General features: G+C 50.8%; 1 protein-coding gene across 1 annotated transcript in view; it reads left to right on the forward strand.

Annotated features, from left to right (window-relative positions):
- Ccdc88c (coiled-coil domain containing 88C) overlaps positions 1-16,831 on the forward strand; it is a 125,553-nt gene that overhangs the window by 101,501 nt on the left and 7,221 nt on the right. Inside the window, exons 20-26 of the mRNA XM_013016487.1 lie at positions 1,718-1,861; positions 3,950-4,136; positions 6,632-6,777; positions 8,733-8,822; positions 10,825-11,060; positions 14,957-15,145; positions 16,438-16,503. Of these exons, the coding sequence (XP_012871941.1) occupies positions 1,718-1,861; positions 3,950-4,136; positions 6,632-6,777; positions 8,733-8,822; positions 10,825-11,060; positions 14,957-15,145; positions 16,438-16,503 (1,058 nt within the window). The remainder of the gene's footprint in view (positions 1-1,717; positions 1,862-3,949; positions 4,137-6,631; positions 6,778-8,732; positions 8,823-10,824; positions 11,061-14,956; positions 15,146-16,437; positions 16,504-16,831) is intronic.

The following is a 16,831-nucleotide window of genomic DNA, read 5'->3' on the forward strand; positions in this document are numbered from 1 at the left end:
GTAGCTAGGATCATAGACATGAGCCACTGGCGCCTGGCTGGAAAGTTTTAAATATATAGAAAGTCAGCAGAGCCAGGGTCCAATAACCCCAACACTTGAGGTAAGAAGGAAGAAAGTCCAGGGTTGCGGGCTAGCCTGCTTGTGGTTCTGTGGGTGGAGCCGACATTGGTTGCTTTACCCACCATGTGCTTCCTGTTTCCTTCCTCCTTTATGCGAGGCAGCACTTATGTGTTAGACCTCTGCTGTATCCCTGGTACCATGTCTCTCAGTGAAAGGAGTTATGTGTCACCAACTCGGGAATATAGATGGTGTAACAGTATCTTAGATTCACAGTGCATTTACAGGGGAAGGAGTTTGCTGGTGGACTTGGCCCTGAAGGTCAAGTTCCCATTTCTCTGTAGGTGCTTGCTGGGTGCAGCCTCCAGGAGCTGCTCGGGGCATTTGGCTGGTGGGAAGCATAGCTGGAGACAGTGTTGGTCCTGTGCATCAGAGACAGGGGTCTAAGAGTTGTAGGTGTCTGTCACACAGGAAAGATGGTTCTGTAGTCTTTGACATTGAATTTGACAAACTCATAATTACTCACTGTGTGTCATGCTGTGGACCCCTGGAGTATACCCTACAACTGGGTAGTTACTGATGGTCTACGATATCTGCCTCCCCTGCCCCCACTGTTTTCTATTGTGATGGTGAATTTTGAACTCAGAACCACACATTTGCTCAGCAAGTGCTCTTACCACTCGAGCCATGCTTCCCACCTTCTTTTGGCTGGTTACTTTGGAAATAGAGTTGCAAACTTAACATCCACGGCCCTTATTTGTCAAGCATACACAATTTGTTTAAAATCATTAACATGGATGAGAAAAGTCCAGCTCTGAAAGCCAGCCACAGCCTCTGCCCCAGGTCTAAAGGCCTTACGTACAGTTACCTTTAAGTAGGTTTCCTAGTTGGTGTCCTACAGCTTTGGGCCCCGAGAGATGGTACCCACACAGCTGGTATGGGCAGGTGTGGCTTCTTAGATACCCCTTTGCCAGCTGAGGGAGGGGAGTGCATAGGGAAGGGTTTGTCTGAATGGGCTGGTTGAAGGGTTGCGCCTCAGACCCTTTGTGCCTTCTAGCTGTGTGTACCCCTGGGGTTCATCTGTGAACACAGATGTTTCCAAGCACAATGAGGAACTGGTGGAATTTGAGGCTTCCATCCATGTGCTCTGCTGCCCCCTAGAGACAGCGATGCAGCCTGCATGGATTAAGTGAGAAGAAAATTCAGGCCCTGTGTGAGCGAATGAGTGTGTGATTGTGTGTGTGTGTGTGTGTGTGTGTGTGCACACACAAGATCCCCACCCCTACAGTCCTTAGGCAGATCTCTGTTCCCAAGGAGGATGTGACAGGAATAAGGAAATGGCTCTCCACTGGAGGGAGGATTAGCTGCTACTGTGGATTTGGGCTGTTAGTTCTGTGGTTTCCTTAGGTCTGTTTGTGCCTGGTGAACCACCTCAGAACTTAATTGTCATTCCCTAGAAGGGAAGGATGTGGAATTTGAGTGTCGCCTTGGTGCTCTCAGGTAGCTGAAGGGGAGAGGGCTGCTGTGACAAGAAAGGTCCACTCCAGAGGGACCCTTGCCGGGCTTCTCTCCTACCCCTGCCAGCCCCCATTGACTCCAGTGCAGTCCTGTGTGCTCTCCTTGAGGAAGTGGCAGACTCCCATTGGGTCTTGCTCCACAGGCATGGCGAGCTGCTGAAGCACGAGGCCGAGCTGGCCGAGCTGGAGAAGGCACTGACAACCGAGCGGGAGGCGCTGCGGCAGGAGCAGAGGGTGAATGCCGTCACCACGGGCGAGAACCAGAGGCTGCGGGGAGAGCTAGACCGGTGAGAGCCTTGGGCAGTGGCTGGCGCCCGCTCCCGCGCACACCAGCCCCGCATTGCAGCCTGCGGGTTCCCGGGATTGCGTGTATTTACAAACCATGTGCTGTCCAATGCTTGTTAGGAAGGGAGGCCAAGGGCAACCCTGCCAGTTGCTGGGGGAAGGGCTCTGCATGGTGGCTTTATGGGTCCGGCTGTGTTCGTCACCGAACACAAATCCACGGTGTCCCAGGAAGGAGACGCTGCTGGTTCTCTTCATTCATGGATTCTGTACCCGCTCACTCACCTACTTGCTAGCGTTTATTTTCAGCCCCAAAGTCAACATGTGTGGGGCTTTGTGCACATGCAGAGCCACAAAATAACCAAGATAACCAAGACCCCAGACATGGCTGTGCTCAGCCTGGTTCCCTCTGTCACCAACAAAAATCGTTTTCATGGTACCTGATTGTGTGCGAGGTTTTGTGTTTGTTGGTTTGGGGTTTTTGGCTTTTGGTTTGTGCTTTGGGTCGCACAGTGCTGAAGGATTGTCTGCTGTCCCTGTATGCAGAAAGGCTGCGAGGTGCCTAATGGAGAAATTCGATCAGCTGTGAGTCAGGCAAGAACTATGGTGTTGTGCCATGGGTGGTGGGTATGTTACCGAAGGCGCCTTTAAACAGAAGCTGCCTAAAACAGGATTCCATGTCGATTTCATGCTTTCCCTCAGCAGAGTTAGTGTTGGCAGAGATTTTATAGACTAGAACTAGTGTGTATATTTAGAATCAACACTTCAGCTATTGCTCTCTCCATCCCCCTCCCCCTTTCTTTAATGGCTGAGGCAGTAGGCTCAGGGAGTTGAAATGACTTGGAAATGACTTGCCCAAGGTTAATGCTTTTATGTAGTGGTAGAGTCCAAGTTGACTCCATGTCTCATCTTTTCCCAAAGTTTTGACCAGCTAGATAGAGCCCAGCCTCTTCTGTGTCCTTGTGTTGACATGACCGACAGTTACAAACTCCGGAGCCTGCGGTGGCCAGGCAGATGAAGCACATGGTGGCCCAGTGCCCCGATGGGCGGGCACAGTGAGGTGGAAAGTTCAGGACAGCCGTGGCCGGACTGCAGCACACACAGGCCTGGCGTCTTCCCAGGCTCTCCAGTTACTCTGTTATTTATACTCTGTCAGATCAGGACAGCTGTGGCCGGACTGCAGCACACACAGACCTGGCATCTTCCCAGGCTCTCCAGTTATTCTGTTATTTATACTCTTTCAGAAAAGTTAGATATCTAGGTGTGGACTTTGTCCATTTAATGAAACAGGCCAAATAAGGCCTATGTGTGTGTTGCCAAATGCCAGTGGCTCATAACTATCCTCTTAGCTACTCAGGAGGCTGAGACGTAGAGGATTGTAATTTAAAGCCAGTGCAGGCAGAAGAGTTTGTGAAACTCCATCTGTAATTGACCAGCAAAATGCTGAACTGGAATTGTGACTCAAGTGGTAGAACATCAGTTGTGAGAAAAAAAAACTCTGAGTAAGAGTTCAAGGCTCTAAGTTCAAGCCCAGGTACCCGTTCACTTCCACACACAGACATGTGGATACAAACTGAATCCACAGCCCCCCACTTTGAGCATTCTAACAAGAAAGCTCCCAAGTAGCCAGAAGGTTCTGTGTTAGTGGGTTTATGCGGTTCTCTGGCATCTTGTCATAGCATGTGTATCTTAGGAGTTGAAATGAGAATATGGCATAGGATTGGGAAGAAGAGCTGGGTGCCCAGACAGAAGTTTTTTTCTTCCAAGTGTGCCAAGATGCCAATGCCGTAATATAGGGAAGATAGCTGAATCTGGGGTCTGAGCATGCCTATTTGTTTTCCCTCTAGGCCCAATGTGGTATCCCCAAGGGCACCCTCATAAAACCCCAGAGAACGTGGTTTGAAAACCAACGATTTTGTTCAGCCTGCAGTGGCTTTACTGGAGGCTGTGGAGCTGCCGCCGTGGGCAGAGCACTCATAGAGCCAATACCCCGGGCCTTCCCCTTGGCACACTGCAACCCCATCCACCGCCCCGGGGCTCCCTCCAGCGTCTTGTCACTCCACCCGATCACCCTGCGGCCCCCCCGCCCCCAGGGTGAACTTCCTGCACCACCAGCTGAAGGGGGAGTACGAGGAGCTACACGCCCACACCAAGGAGCTCAAGACCTCCCTGAACACCTCGCAGCTGGAGCTGAACCGCTGGCAGGCGCGCTTCGACGAGCTGAAGGAGCAGCACCAGAGCATGGACCTGTCACTCACCAAGCTGGACAACCACTGTGAGGTGAGGCCCACAGCCCGTGTGCTCCGGGAGGCTGCTGGGTGCCGGCTCTTGGAGAGCACACGTCGGGGCGCCCGCTCTGAGACTGCGCACGCTGGGCGCCCGCTCTGAGACTGCATGCAGCCTGAGGCAGAGCGGACCAGGGGCAGGTGAAAGGAGGTTGGACTCCTCGTTTGGTAGGAATTGTCAGAAGACTCCTCCTCCTTGTCTGACCTTTGCCCTCTGAGGTGGGCAGAGGTGCCATGGAGACCACTAACTGGTGCCCACAGTCCTCTTACCACAAAAGAGTTCTCTGCATGGAAGCGCCTCCTCCTCCTCCTCCCCTCCCCCCCCCAATTCAGTACCTGTCCTATTGTGGTGAAATGATGCAAACTTGCCCGTGTGGGGGTGTGGCCAGCCACATTTTAACTTAGTACCTTTTTTCTGAGTGACGAGGGATGAGGGCTTTTGTGTGTGGATTTGGGGTAAGGGGCACAGTTCAGCCCCTCACAGAAGCTGAGGAACACAGAACTATGGCTCCCAGCTCTGTCCCCCAGCTGCCTCCACCCACGCACCTGTTTGTGGGAAGTCCAGATGTTATCAGTTGGGTTGGATTTGGTGGAATTTGCAGGCTTCTCCCAAGTGGAGTGTAATTCCCCTACATATTTTTATCATGGTAATTTATGTGTACATATCATCTGAACAATACAGCAGTGACGATCATGAAACTGTTCTGAGCAAAGGAAGTAATCCAACAGTCTCACCATTTTTTTGCTTCCAGCTCTGCTCATTGCATACATGTGACATATAGATGATAATATTCAAGGTGCGGGATGGTGATCTAGTACAGTAAAGTCAGAGCTGTAAAAATAGCTCGTGAGACAACTCCTACCTGTGGCGTGAGGGGCGTTTTGCATTGTGCTTGTTTATTATATCATTGAATCCACCAGTAACCCTAGAAGCTGGGAACCCCGTCCTTGTCCCTGGTCCCAAGGATAGGAGCCCAGTGTGTACCTTCAAAGTCTGTGACCTCCTGGTGCCCCATAGTAATGTTCTAGAACAAAAGTTGATCGTCAGCCCACAAACTAAGAAAACTCTTTAACTTTTTTTTTTTTTTTTTTTTGGTGCTGGTCCTGGGGCTTAACCCTGAACTTTTTGTGCTCAAGGCTAGCATTCTACCACTTGAGCCACAGCTTCACTTCTGGCTTTTAGTGGAAGCTAATTGGAGATAAGAGTCCCATGGATTCTCGTGCCCAGTCTGGCTTTGAACTGTGATACCCAGATCCCAGGCTTTTATAGGCAGGCATGAGCACTGGAGCCTAGCTCAACTCTTCTTTAATGGTTGGAGAAAAGACATCAAATGAATAATAATTATTTATGACAATTGACAGTTATGTGAAACTTAAGTGTCAAATATCTGAGCTGGCTTCTGAGGGCTTACACCTATAATCCTAACTACTCGGGAGGCTAAGATCTGAGGACTGCAGCTTAAAGCCAGATTGAGCAGAAAGTCTGCAAGACTCATCTCCAGTTAACCAGGGAAAAGCCAGGAGTGGAGGTATGACTCACATGGAAGAGAGGAAAAAGCCAAGTGAGAGTATGAGGCCCTGAGTTCAAGCTTCAATATCAGAGCGTGGGCACATGCACACATGCACACACACGCAGCATCTTTAAAGTTTTGTTCATTCATTTATGTGTTGCGATGACTACTTTCACACTGCAAGGGCAGAGTGAGACAGACACCACTGGACTGGAAAGCTTAGTCTCTTTCTTCTCTGGCTTTGGACGGAAGTGTTTCACTGCTTTAGAGCAAATAATGGAGATCATGTATGCAGTTTTGCATTTTCAAGTAGTCATCTTAAAAACAATTTTTTAAATGAAATTAATTTGAGGGGCGGTTGCTAGAGATGGAGCTCAGGGTAAACCCTTCACCACTGAGCCCTGTTCCTTTCCAGTATATCCCAAACTGGTGTATCCAAAATCTCTCTCAATATGTAATCCACTTTAAAAATGGTCAACAAGAAACCTGATGTTCCTTTTCGTACTAAGCCTCTTTTGTACTGAGAGTCTAATCCTTGGACCATCTCAGCTAAGATCGGCTGTGTGTGAGTCCAGTAGCAGCGTGCTGCAGTTGGCACCTGCCCTAAGGGTACTGCTGAGGCTCTGTTTGGAACGTGGCTGTGTTTCTGGCTCTTGGGTTTGCTCATGTAAACAATCCCAAGATAAACAGCTTCACACACTTGTTTCCTTTTCTTTTTTGTTGGTTGTGGGGCCTGAACTCGCCCTGGGTGCTGTCCCTCAGCTCTTCAGCTCAAGGCCAGTGCTCTACCACTTGAGCCACAGCACCACTTCTGGCTTTTTCTGTTTATGTGGTGCTGAGGAATCAAACCCAGGGCTTCATGCATGAGAGGCAAGCACTCTGCCACGGAGCCACCTTCCCAGCCCCTCCTTTTCTTCTTTGGGAAGCAGGGCTCCCAGGGGTCTGATGGTGTCTGAGCCTCTGTGGGTCTGTGTTGCAGCTGCTCTCCCGGCTCAAGGGGAACTTGGAGGAGGAGAACCATCACCTCCTGAGCCAGATTCAGCTGCTGAGCCAGCAGAACCAGACGCTTCTGGAGCAGAACATGGAGAGCAAGGAGCAGTACCATGAAGAGCAGAAGCAATACATGTAAGGGCATGCCCAGGGCCGGCCTGGACCTCTCCCCCAGCCAATAAGACCCACTTCTTGGAGGTCCTGTTTCCCCTCCCTGTCCAAGCTTATGACATTTAGGACAGACAGCAGCTCTAGGCCCCCGGGATCTCAAGGGCAGTTTGGGGATGTTCCAAATTTCTGGAGATGGCAATGGCTGACTTTCGTTTGCTTCTTCAAAAGCTTTGTCTGCATTGGAGGCTCCTTTCTTTGCCTTTGGAATCAATAAGCCAGTACCAAAAGGCCATATCTCAGGGAAGCAATCTACCATTTCAGGTAGAATTCAGATCGAAGGCTGAGAACTAGTCTCTTGCCTTGCCGGCATGGAAAGTGGGTTTGTTGTCCCTGTGTACACATGCACGTGTGCACATGTGTGTCTGTGTATCCCCTTCCTTCCCCTATACACACACCAGTGAAGGTGCTAGGAGCCTGGAACCACAGGCGAATAGCAGACATGAACAGAACTGTGTCCCTTTGCAGCCAGACTGCCGCACAAAGGCGCCGAAAGGAAAGGCGACGTAAATTTGCTTCTGCAGGAGGAGAGGAGGCAGGCGTGGTAGTCCTGGCGGATGTGGAGAAGCTGGGGTATAACCATGGTAGAGAGGGTCTGGGTGTTAGGAATGTGTGGAGCCATCGGCTGGAAAGGAGGTGAGCTCAGCCGTGGAAGGCTTCTGTGTCCAGCTAAAGACATTGGATCCGTTGGGAAGTTTTCACATGGTTGGGCGCCCAGGAGCCTCGTGGCTCCGAAATTGAGTAGCCCATATTCATCGGGGTGGTTTCATCACCCTGTGCTGAGGTGACCAACCTGCGTCCCCTGGTGATGAGCAAGAAGAGCCGTGTGTGTGGAGGGACGTGTCACTGACCCCGTGCTGTCCTGGCACCAGAGCACCTGCCTCTTGTGCCTGCTTCGTCTGCAAGCCACCTGGAGAAGGATGTGTATTGTGCATGGACTCACACTGTGATTTGGGGTAGAGATGACAGCTGTTGGAAGTTGGCCGTCTGTAATCCAGGCGATAGGGTTTCCAGCAGAGGTGGGGCAGGCCTGAGTGCCCCATCCCAGAAGGCTGCTGGGTGATGTTTTGGCATTAGAGCGTGTCCAACAGATCAATGGGTTGGTACCCGTCCTGGGGCCTGCTCCCACTGCCACAAGACCAACAGTCCAAAGGCTCCAAAGGGCTCTGCTGATGGTTGGGGACCCTGCAGTCCCCTTTCCCAGAGTGCAGCCCTGTGGTGAGCTCTTAGGAAAGCCCCAGGGTTGGGCAAGAATGAAGGAACGCTCTCTTCATCTTAAGACCTCATCTGCACAGAAGGAAAGCAGGCACCTGAGTTGTCTGGCTAGACAGGAGGCTCCTAGGGTCCAACAGAAGCTGCTGCCGGGGGCAGCCCAGGGCTCTCCCGTCCCTCACCCAGGACTTTGAAATACAAACTAGTCTCTGGCTTTGGGACTGTGTTCTTCCCACAGGGAGTGAGCGAACCTCAGCCCCATGCCCGGCCAGGGCCGGGCTCAGGCTTGCTGCAGACCCCACTCGCCTCTCCTCTGCCTCTCACCTTGCTTTGCTCCGTCTTCTCTGTCTGGCCCCCGAGCGACATCCACTTCGCTGGAGGCATTACCAGGCACCCAGTGTGGGGAGGCCCCAAGTCCTGACTCAGCTTTTTGGTGACGGTGTTAATAGGCACCTGGGATGCTAAGGGTCCTGAATGACCTTGCCTGCCTCAGAAGGCCACAGTCTCTGAGCAGCGTTGGAGCCTTGCGCTCGCTCAGAGCTGGGTCCCAAGGTGGTGTGAGGGTTGTACGGGCCGCTGAACACAGCCAGCAAGGAATACCGCAGGTCTGAGTCTCAGTGCTGGCCCCTGGCACAGGCTGGGCTGGTGAGGATACTCACTTGTTCTACGTAAAACTAGATGAGTAGTTTCTCTCTCCCTTCTATTCACAGTGACAAATTGAATGCCCTGCGGAGACAGAAGGAAAAACTGGAAGAAAAAATCATGGATCAGTACAAGTTCTACGATCCTGCTCCAAAGAAGTGAGTTAATCTGAGATTCAGTGACTTAAAGATGATTTTCGTGAGGCTGGGCAGCCGGGAGCCATCTAGATCATTCCCTTCCCCTCCTCCACCCCAGGCCCCGCCTTCACCACCTAGCAGGCCACATGCATGCACATCACCCGAGAAAGTAGTTAGGACTACTTTTATCCCCACCCTACACACTCCAGTCTTTCCTGAGAGGGATGGCAAATACCAGCTGATCCCAAGACACAGGCTTGATTTAGCCACCAGCCCTTAGAAAAGGCAAGAAAACCTCGTGATCTCAGAGCCATTAAAGTAAGCAAGGTTTCTTTGTCTAAGTTTTGTCTCCAGATTGAACACGATGTGAATGACAGTGTCCTGTGCTAGACAGGGAGAATGGACAGGACACTTGGCCCCACCCCACTGTCCTCAAACACTTGAGAACAGCGGGCCCTGGTTGTGAGGCCGGCTCAGCTCCTGGAGACTGCCAGCTCCGCCTGCAGCACTTCCCCTGTCCCCGCCCGAGTCTCAGAAATCATGCCTTGAAGTAGAAATGGCCACGAACTCTTCCAGGAGGCTCTGTTTAAATTACAGAGCCACAGAATTGCAGATCTTCAGTTGTCATCTTATGTTTGACAGACAGGAATGGGAGGAACTGAGAGAGAGAGAGATCTTCAGTTTATGTATAACAGACAAGAATGGGAGGAACTTGAGTGTGTGTGTGTGTGTGTGTACACACATGAGCTTATACTCAGTCTCTTACTCTCCCTTTGCTTTTTTGCACAAGGCTCGCACTCTACTATTTGAGCCATGCCTCTACTTCTAGCTTTTTGGGTGGTAAGTTGGAAATAAAAGTCTCACAGACATTTTTGCCCAGGCTGGCTTTGAACTACAGTCTTTAGATCTCAGCCTCTTGAGTAACTAGGATTACAGGTGTGAGTCACCAGCACCCAGATAAGTTGTTTTGTTTTGTTTTGTTTTTTGGTCAGTCGTGGGCCTTGAATTCAGGGCCTAGGCACTGTCCCTGAACTTTTGCTCAAGGCTAGTACTCTACCACTCTTGAGCCATAGTGCCACTACCAGTTTTCTGGTAGTTAATTGAGTCTGATAGTTAGAGTCTCCTGGGGACTTTTCTGCGCAGGCTGGCTTTGAACTGCAATCCTCAGATCTCAGCCTCCTGAGGAGCTAGAATTACAAGTGTGAGCCACCACTGCCCAGTTAGAGGAAGCTTTTGACTCAAGAGTGGAAACCCAGTACCCTACATGGTCCTCTGCATTTCTGGCAAGCTTCAGTTTCATCACCTGTCCTTTAATGAAAAGTGACTGAATTCAGACTCCCCCAGTCCTGTAGTCCAGATCACTCAGTGCCAGAGAATAGTGAGGAACAGCAGCTTATTCCACTGACTGACTTTGTTCCTGAGGATGACTTTTTTGACAGAACAGTTGCCTGCTAATGGTGCTCAGCACTCCCTTTCATCTCCCCCCCCCCGCCTTGCCTGGTTGAGGACCAAATTCCACCTGTTTCCGCTCTTTTTCTAAGTTCCAGATTCTCACGTATGATCATGTGTTTTTTTGTTTGTTTCTATTTTGCCAGTCCTGGAGCTTGAACTCAGAGCCTGGGTTCTATTCTTGGGCCTCTGTTTGCTTAAGGCTAGTGCTCTACTACTTCAGCCACAGTGCCACTTCTGGCTTTTTCTGAGTAATTTATTGGAGATGGTCTCAGGGACTTTTCTGCTCGGGCTGACTTTGAACCACAATCCTCAGATCTGTCTCCTGAGTAGTTAGAATTGAGTGTGAGCCATCACACCTAACCTTTTTCCTGTTCTTGTTATTTGTGTATGGAGGTTTAGAAACAACCCAGAGCCTTACCAGTGCCAGGCACATGGCTACCATCATTCTGACCCCCAGTGATTGGCCAGACTACCCAGGCTGCTGAGTGGAAATGCCGCCCATGTTAGGGAGTCCAGTGACTGAATGGGGTGTGTGGGAACACTATGCCTTCTAAAACCTTTCTCTAACTAGGAAGAACCACTGGATTGGAGCCAGAGCCTTAGTTAAACTCATCAAGCCAAAAAAAGAGGGTTCCAGAGAACGGTTAAAGTCAGTTGCAGACAGCCCGCCCTGGCAGCTTGAGTCCGCAGACCCTGCGTCGCCATCGGCCTCTCAGCCTCTCAGATCACAGCCAGAGAACTCGGACAGCCCCTCTGCAGGCTCGAACTGTGAAGAGCGCGATGCCCACAACGGACCTGTAGGGAAAGGTAGGGCAGCCCTGGTGGCTGCAGTGGGGAGAGGAAAGCCATTGATCACGGAAGGGTATGGCCACACCGGTGCGCCGCTACCTGAGGGTGTCGTGCACCAGGTAGACCGTAGATACTCACGACTGTGTTATAGCAATTGTTTTACAGTAACATTCTTGTTATTTCCTACATATGGGTCAGAGTAGCCATAATGGAGGTTGATTACAGAACCTTGTACTTGCTAGCAGCTGGTGTACCACTCAAGCCACTCCATTAGCCTGCCTTTGTTACTTTAGAATGAGAAATACTATTTATCATGTACACTGTGGTAGGTTTTTGAATATCCAGATTCAAAAGCAAGCGCCATTGAGACAGGCAGAGTAGTGGTATGTCATAAGTTATGGTCAATTCTTATTATTGGGAGATCCCAGGTGCATTGAACGTATGCTCCAGATATCTAAGATCTCAGAAAGCCCTCGTGGTAACATCTTTTATCAGATGCCCCAGCAGCTTGCCTCAGTTTAAAGTAGCTTTGGTTCCTGAGAGGCTAAACAAACTACAGAACTCCTACCTAGAGCTGCCCTAAGCCTGGTTCTTACTTTATGTTGTGGGCTGTGGCCACCAGGTGGTGCTGTGGCTAAAAAAATAGTGATGATTCTGGTTATCCACCTTTAATCCTGAATCAGAAATCAGGTTGGTTAATGTTAATAGGACACCTATTTGGAAGTTAGAGCAGCTGTCTGCCTTGGAGACCCTATAATTTAAAGGCCAGGTAGTGGAGAAGTTAGCCAAGATCTAAAGGGAAATCATCGGTTTTCTTGGCATTGAGATGTTGGGTGCAGGAAAAAAAAGAGCTTTCTTTAAAAAAATGCATATATAGGGCTGGGAAGGTGGCTCAGTAGTAGAGTGCTTGCCTTGCATGCTTGAGGCCCTGGGTTCAATTACTCAGTACCACATAAGCAGAAAAAGCCGGAAGTGGCGCTGTGGCTCAAGTGGTAGAGCCCTCGCCTTAAGCTGAAGAGCTCTGGGACAGCGCCCAGGCCCAGAGTTCAGGCCCCACGACTGACCAAAAAAACCCCAAACAAACATATATGATACATATCTTTATATCTATCTATAGATATAAATATATATCTATAGATAGATAGATTTTTTTTAAGTCATCAGATTTTAGAAATGCAGGAATGAATTATCGAGTACTTGAAGTATACTGTGTCATGCTAGTGGGCCAAAGCATGTCATTAAGTGTTTCCAAGGTCATTGAACAGGAATAGGAGCAGTGAGCCGAGCTCTCAGGGACTCTGTTATTAAGCTGGATGAGTAAGAGAAGCCAGCTCCTACACTAATAAGCATTTTTACTTAATAATTTAACGCTTAGAAATTGAAAAATCATCTAAACTATTGGCTCCTTAGCCAGTGTGTAATTCTCCTTATGTGCTGAGTGAGTAAATGGTTAGCTTTAGGGTGCCACTCAGCTGAGTCAGAGCACAAATGACTCACCGAGTCCCGGCTCCACTCTGCGTATCCGGCATCGCTCCCATCGGTCCTCGGCTGGGCAGGATTCTGGTTTTCCTAAGTATATTTTTCTAATTTGAAACTCCCTTGTAATTATCAATTCATTTCATTTGTTGTATTTCTTTTTCCCTCCTTTTGGGTTTATCCCGGTGGTGATCACAACTTAGCATCTCAACGCAAAAAGAGTCCCTTTTTGAGAAGCAAAAGCAAAGACAAAGACAAGTCTCCAACGGCCCATCCAGCTCTCTCTAAACGCCTGCGGTTCTGGTCTTCCTCCGACATCCCATCCTCTCCCACTGAGCCTGTCTCTCTCTCAGACATTGGAGATTTCTGACTCCTTCCTTTACCATGTGTCTGCATCGTGTCTCCTCCATTTCTGAAATTCAGCCAACCAACTCTCTCCTCGCTACCTCCCCCAAAATAAAAAACCCTGCCAGCCTCTATAGGCCGCGTGGCCCATAGTGTACCCTTACTCCTCAGCCCAGTTGCAAATTAGCCAGCGTGGATTCTGATTGCAAAATAGAAGATGAGTTGTGCACTCCCTGGACTGTTTCTTCAGCACAGCACACTTGTAGGGGACCCTCGGGACATACGTGCCCATGTCCTTGGGCCAGGATGTCCGTCCTCCGTAAGTCCCACGCTGTGTGCTCGCCCCCCTCCCTTGCACCTGCAGCTTTCTGTCCTGCCTGCGTGTGAAGGCAGCGTGGTCAGCTGTTGCTCTGCTTCCTAAAATAGGCAGCCTCCGTCCAATGGCTATGGCTTTTTGCTGTTTATTAAGATTTATTTTTGTAAGCAGCCAAGTTTTAAGTTGCTGTCGCCCCTGCCCTCTTTCTCTCTGAGCACACTGAGTTGGATGGCTTCTGTTCCTGAAGCCCTTCGTAGACGCAGGATGCCTCCTGAAGGATTGATGGTTCTGTTCTGTTCAAACATTTTGAGTAATGGGATTGGTTTTGCCCAGCCAGAGTTCAGACCAGAATGAGGTTTTATGACTCTGCTAGGACTCTGGCCTTTTGGAGGCTGAAATTAAAACATGGTGGACCGAAACAACATTGGTACACAAATCAGCACTATCACCACCACCCCCAAAATAGGGGAAGATGACGGTCAGAGAGGCCCCTACACGCTGCAGGCAGTGTGTCCTGGCTTCACTATTCTTGTACCATCCTTGTGACTTGGCCCAGGGCCTTCTACTACTACCTCAGCATTGGCTTGCACTTGCCAGTTATGTTGATCTTAAGGAGAAAGGTTATTGTACCTAGAAAGCAAGTGTCACCATAGAAGCAAGGTAACTGTAAAAATAAATCCATAGCTACGAAAACAGTAAAGTTGGTTGTTGTCTGCCACCCGCTTCAGCTCATGATCTTGCTTTGGGAGCCCAGGGCCACATGACACGTGGTCCCTGGAGCCGTTCTCCTCGCATGCTGTGGGAGTCGTGCTGTGTGTGTCTGCTGCTCCTGCTCCTGCTTTGTCCTCTCCACCTCCACCTCCGGATCCTCAATTCACCTCATCCATTCCACCATACCCCAATTGCTTCTCATCAAGGTTGCCATTCAAAAATCCAAATTGTCCCTCCGTTTCAGAGCATAAGCTTGGTAATTGCCTGGTAAGCTCAGAGGCTGAGCGGCCAAGAGGAGAGATGGGGTCCAGCCATCTCCATGTGAAGACCAGCCAGACCCGGGGAGGGGGCTGTGTGCAAAACACCTTGCTGGCATCGGTGCTTGTCACTGTATGTGGAGAGCCCGTTCTTTTCTCCCACTTACTGGTCTTTTTTTTTTTAAACACAGGATTTTACTTAATTGTGACAAAGGTACATGTTCTTGACAGAGCACTGCTCAAGAAAAGCATACACTAGCGAGGCCAAAAAAAAAAAGAACAAAAACACTTTGTGGTCCATCTTGCCATGTAGAGAGTAAGGCTTCTTTGTTTAGAAAGCGCATTGGTGTGAGGTTAGCCATGAAACCATTGGAGGAGGGGGACAGTGATCAAAGTCCACCATGGCAGGGTAGAGTTGCATGAGTGACAGGTTGGAGAGGTCCGGGTGACAGGTTGGAGTTGTCCTGGGTGACAGGTTGACACGTGGTACCGGTGACGGGTTGGAGAGGTCCTGAGCAGATGTCTGTTAGCAGTATTGGAAATCTGTGAAGTGCTAGGAAGTGTGGTCCACTTGCCCCAGCATTTCCTTTATCCTCTTCTCCCTGTGCTACCCAACTCACCCAATGCCAGCCGCTCAGCCCCTTTCCCCCAGGCCTCCCCTGAGTTTAAATGCAGCCCCCAGGGGCCACCGCCCAACTTGCGTCTCTCTGGTCTCCGTGCGCTCCTGTGCCTGCTTTGGGCCTCAGTGTGCTTTTCCAGCTTTGGCGCAGGTTTCCGGCCTGTTTCCTCAGTGTCATCTTCTACCCCAGGCCCTGGGGATCTCAAAGCAAAGCGAGTGTTCCCACATGGAGGCAGCGTGGACCGTCCCGATGCCTCTGCTGACCCTGCCCTAAAGTCCTGGCCCTCGGAGCCCAGCTCCCGGACCTGTCCGTCAGCCACTGCGGCAGCCCCCTCCACCTCCACCCCCGTCTCCCGGCACACAGGAGGCCGCACCAAAGGTGAGTGTGGCTGCTCAGAGGCTGGGCCGAGGTCTTCCTGAAGACCCAACTCCGAGCCAGCCCTTGAAGGCTTTGGGTCGCAGATACCAGTGCAGCCTCAGCTTTACTTTGGCCCAGTAACTCAACTCTCAGTGTCATTAGACAATGGGGGAACCAGGTGGTCCCAGAAGAGCTGGAGGGGTCTTGGCTTAAAGGAGGCAGCTGCCTCCTCTCCGAGGGCAGCGGCCTGGCAGAGAAGCCCAATCAGAGGCTTCCTGACCTGAAAACCCCTGCCCCACCAGGGGCAAGTTTCCCACGCTGGAAACGGAGCTCAGCGGAAGATTTGCACACGGGCTGTCTCCCAGGACACCCTGGCTGCGTGTGCACACCTGCAGGCACAAGATTCAAATAGTCCTCAAGACATTTCTCGGTGCCAGGGTAAACAGGCCTGCTCTGAAGCGATGAGAGGCAGGCTGTAAGAGGGCCACACCAGGAAGGGCTGAGAGAAGAGAAGGCTGTAAGGAGGAAGCGTGGGGACAGGGGAAGGGTTGGGAAATTTGACAGCAGAAAGGAAAGGTGACGCTTAAAACAGGGAGCAGCGTCCCTAGAACTGAAGAGAGACAAATACCCCGAGGAACAGATAAGGTGCGGTGAAGGTGATTTGCTCTGGGCTGCAGGAAGTCTGAGATGGAGGAGGGATCTTTCCCCTAATGGCCCTGCCTGGGCCTGCGCATTCGTTTCTGGTGGCCATACATGTGGCTTTCTCGAGCCATGTTCTTTTCTCAAGACAGAAGCCAGCTGGCAGGGGCCATGGGGTATTCCTCTCCCCAGGGGGAAGCTGGTGAGTGGCTAGGTGCTCGGCTTGCTCTCCATGGAGCTCCTCAGGTGTGGGGGGGTGTTCTAGTTCCTCCTTTTTCTTTTCCCTCCTCTTGCCCATCCTACAGCATCACCCCTAAGAAAGAATTGCCTCCTACCCCAGCCCTCTGGTTGTGGTGCCACTGACTGGCCTTTGATATTGAAGGGGTTCCCCAGGCCACTTCTCGGTTCAGTTCCCTTACCTGAGGCTGGAGCTCACCTGTCATTGTCAGATTCCTGTCACACCCAAGTGGAAATGTGATTTAAAGTTAAACAGAATAGAAGTGGGGTGAGTTAGTGCTCTTCCCAGCTTAGACAACTAGGGAGGGATAAGAGTGAGGACCTCAAGGCATCATCCACTTTTCCCTTCCTGTCCCCGAGAACTGCACACTGGCACCATTCAGGTGCTAGATAAGGGTCAGTGTTGCCATCCATCTGAGATCTTGATCTCACCTTAGGCTGTGCATCAGATGATGTCTGTGAGCCATCCATGGAGCTCGAGAGTGCCCTCCACAGGCAGCATGGTGAGTAGCTTGTGTGGTGCCCTTCTGCAGGGGTCCTGGCACTTCACTGTCTCCCAGGGATCCCCGGTCTGCAAGCTCTGACAACCCACTTGCTGTAAAGCATCCCTCCCATTGTTCCAGGATGGGTTTCATGTGCTCCTGATAGTGCTGAGTGGCACTGGCTTAGAAAATGCCAGATGCCCTTGGATGATTTCTGCAGAAATCATTTGCCTTGAATCATTTCTGCAGAAGGAGAAACAGTAAGTCATCACAGCCTCTACAATATTACACAGTGGTTGGCCGGCCGGCCGGCCGGCCTCCCGGCCTCCCTCCCTCCCTCCCTCCCTCC

Source organism: Dipodomys ordii, unplaced genomic scaffold (genome assembly GCF_000151885.1).
Source record: "Dipodomys ordii isolate 6190 unplaced genomic scaffold, Dord_2.0 Scaffold2, whole genome shotgun sequence".
In the NCBI taxonomy this organism is placed as follows: Eukaryota; Metazoa; Chordata; class Mammalia; order Rodentia; family Heteromyidae; genus Dipodomys; species Dipodomys ordii.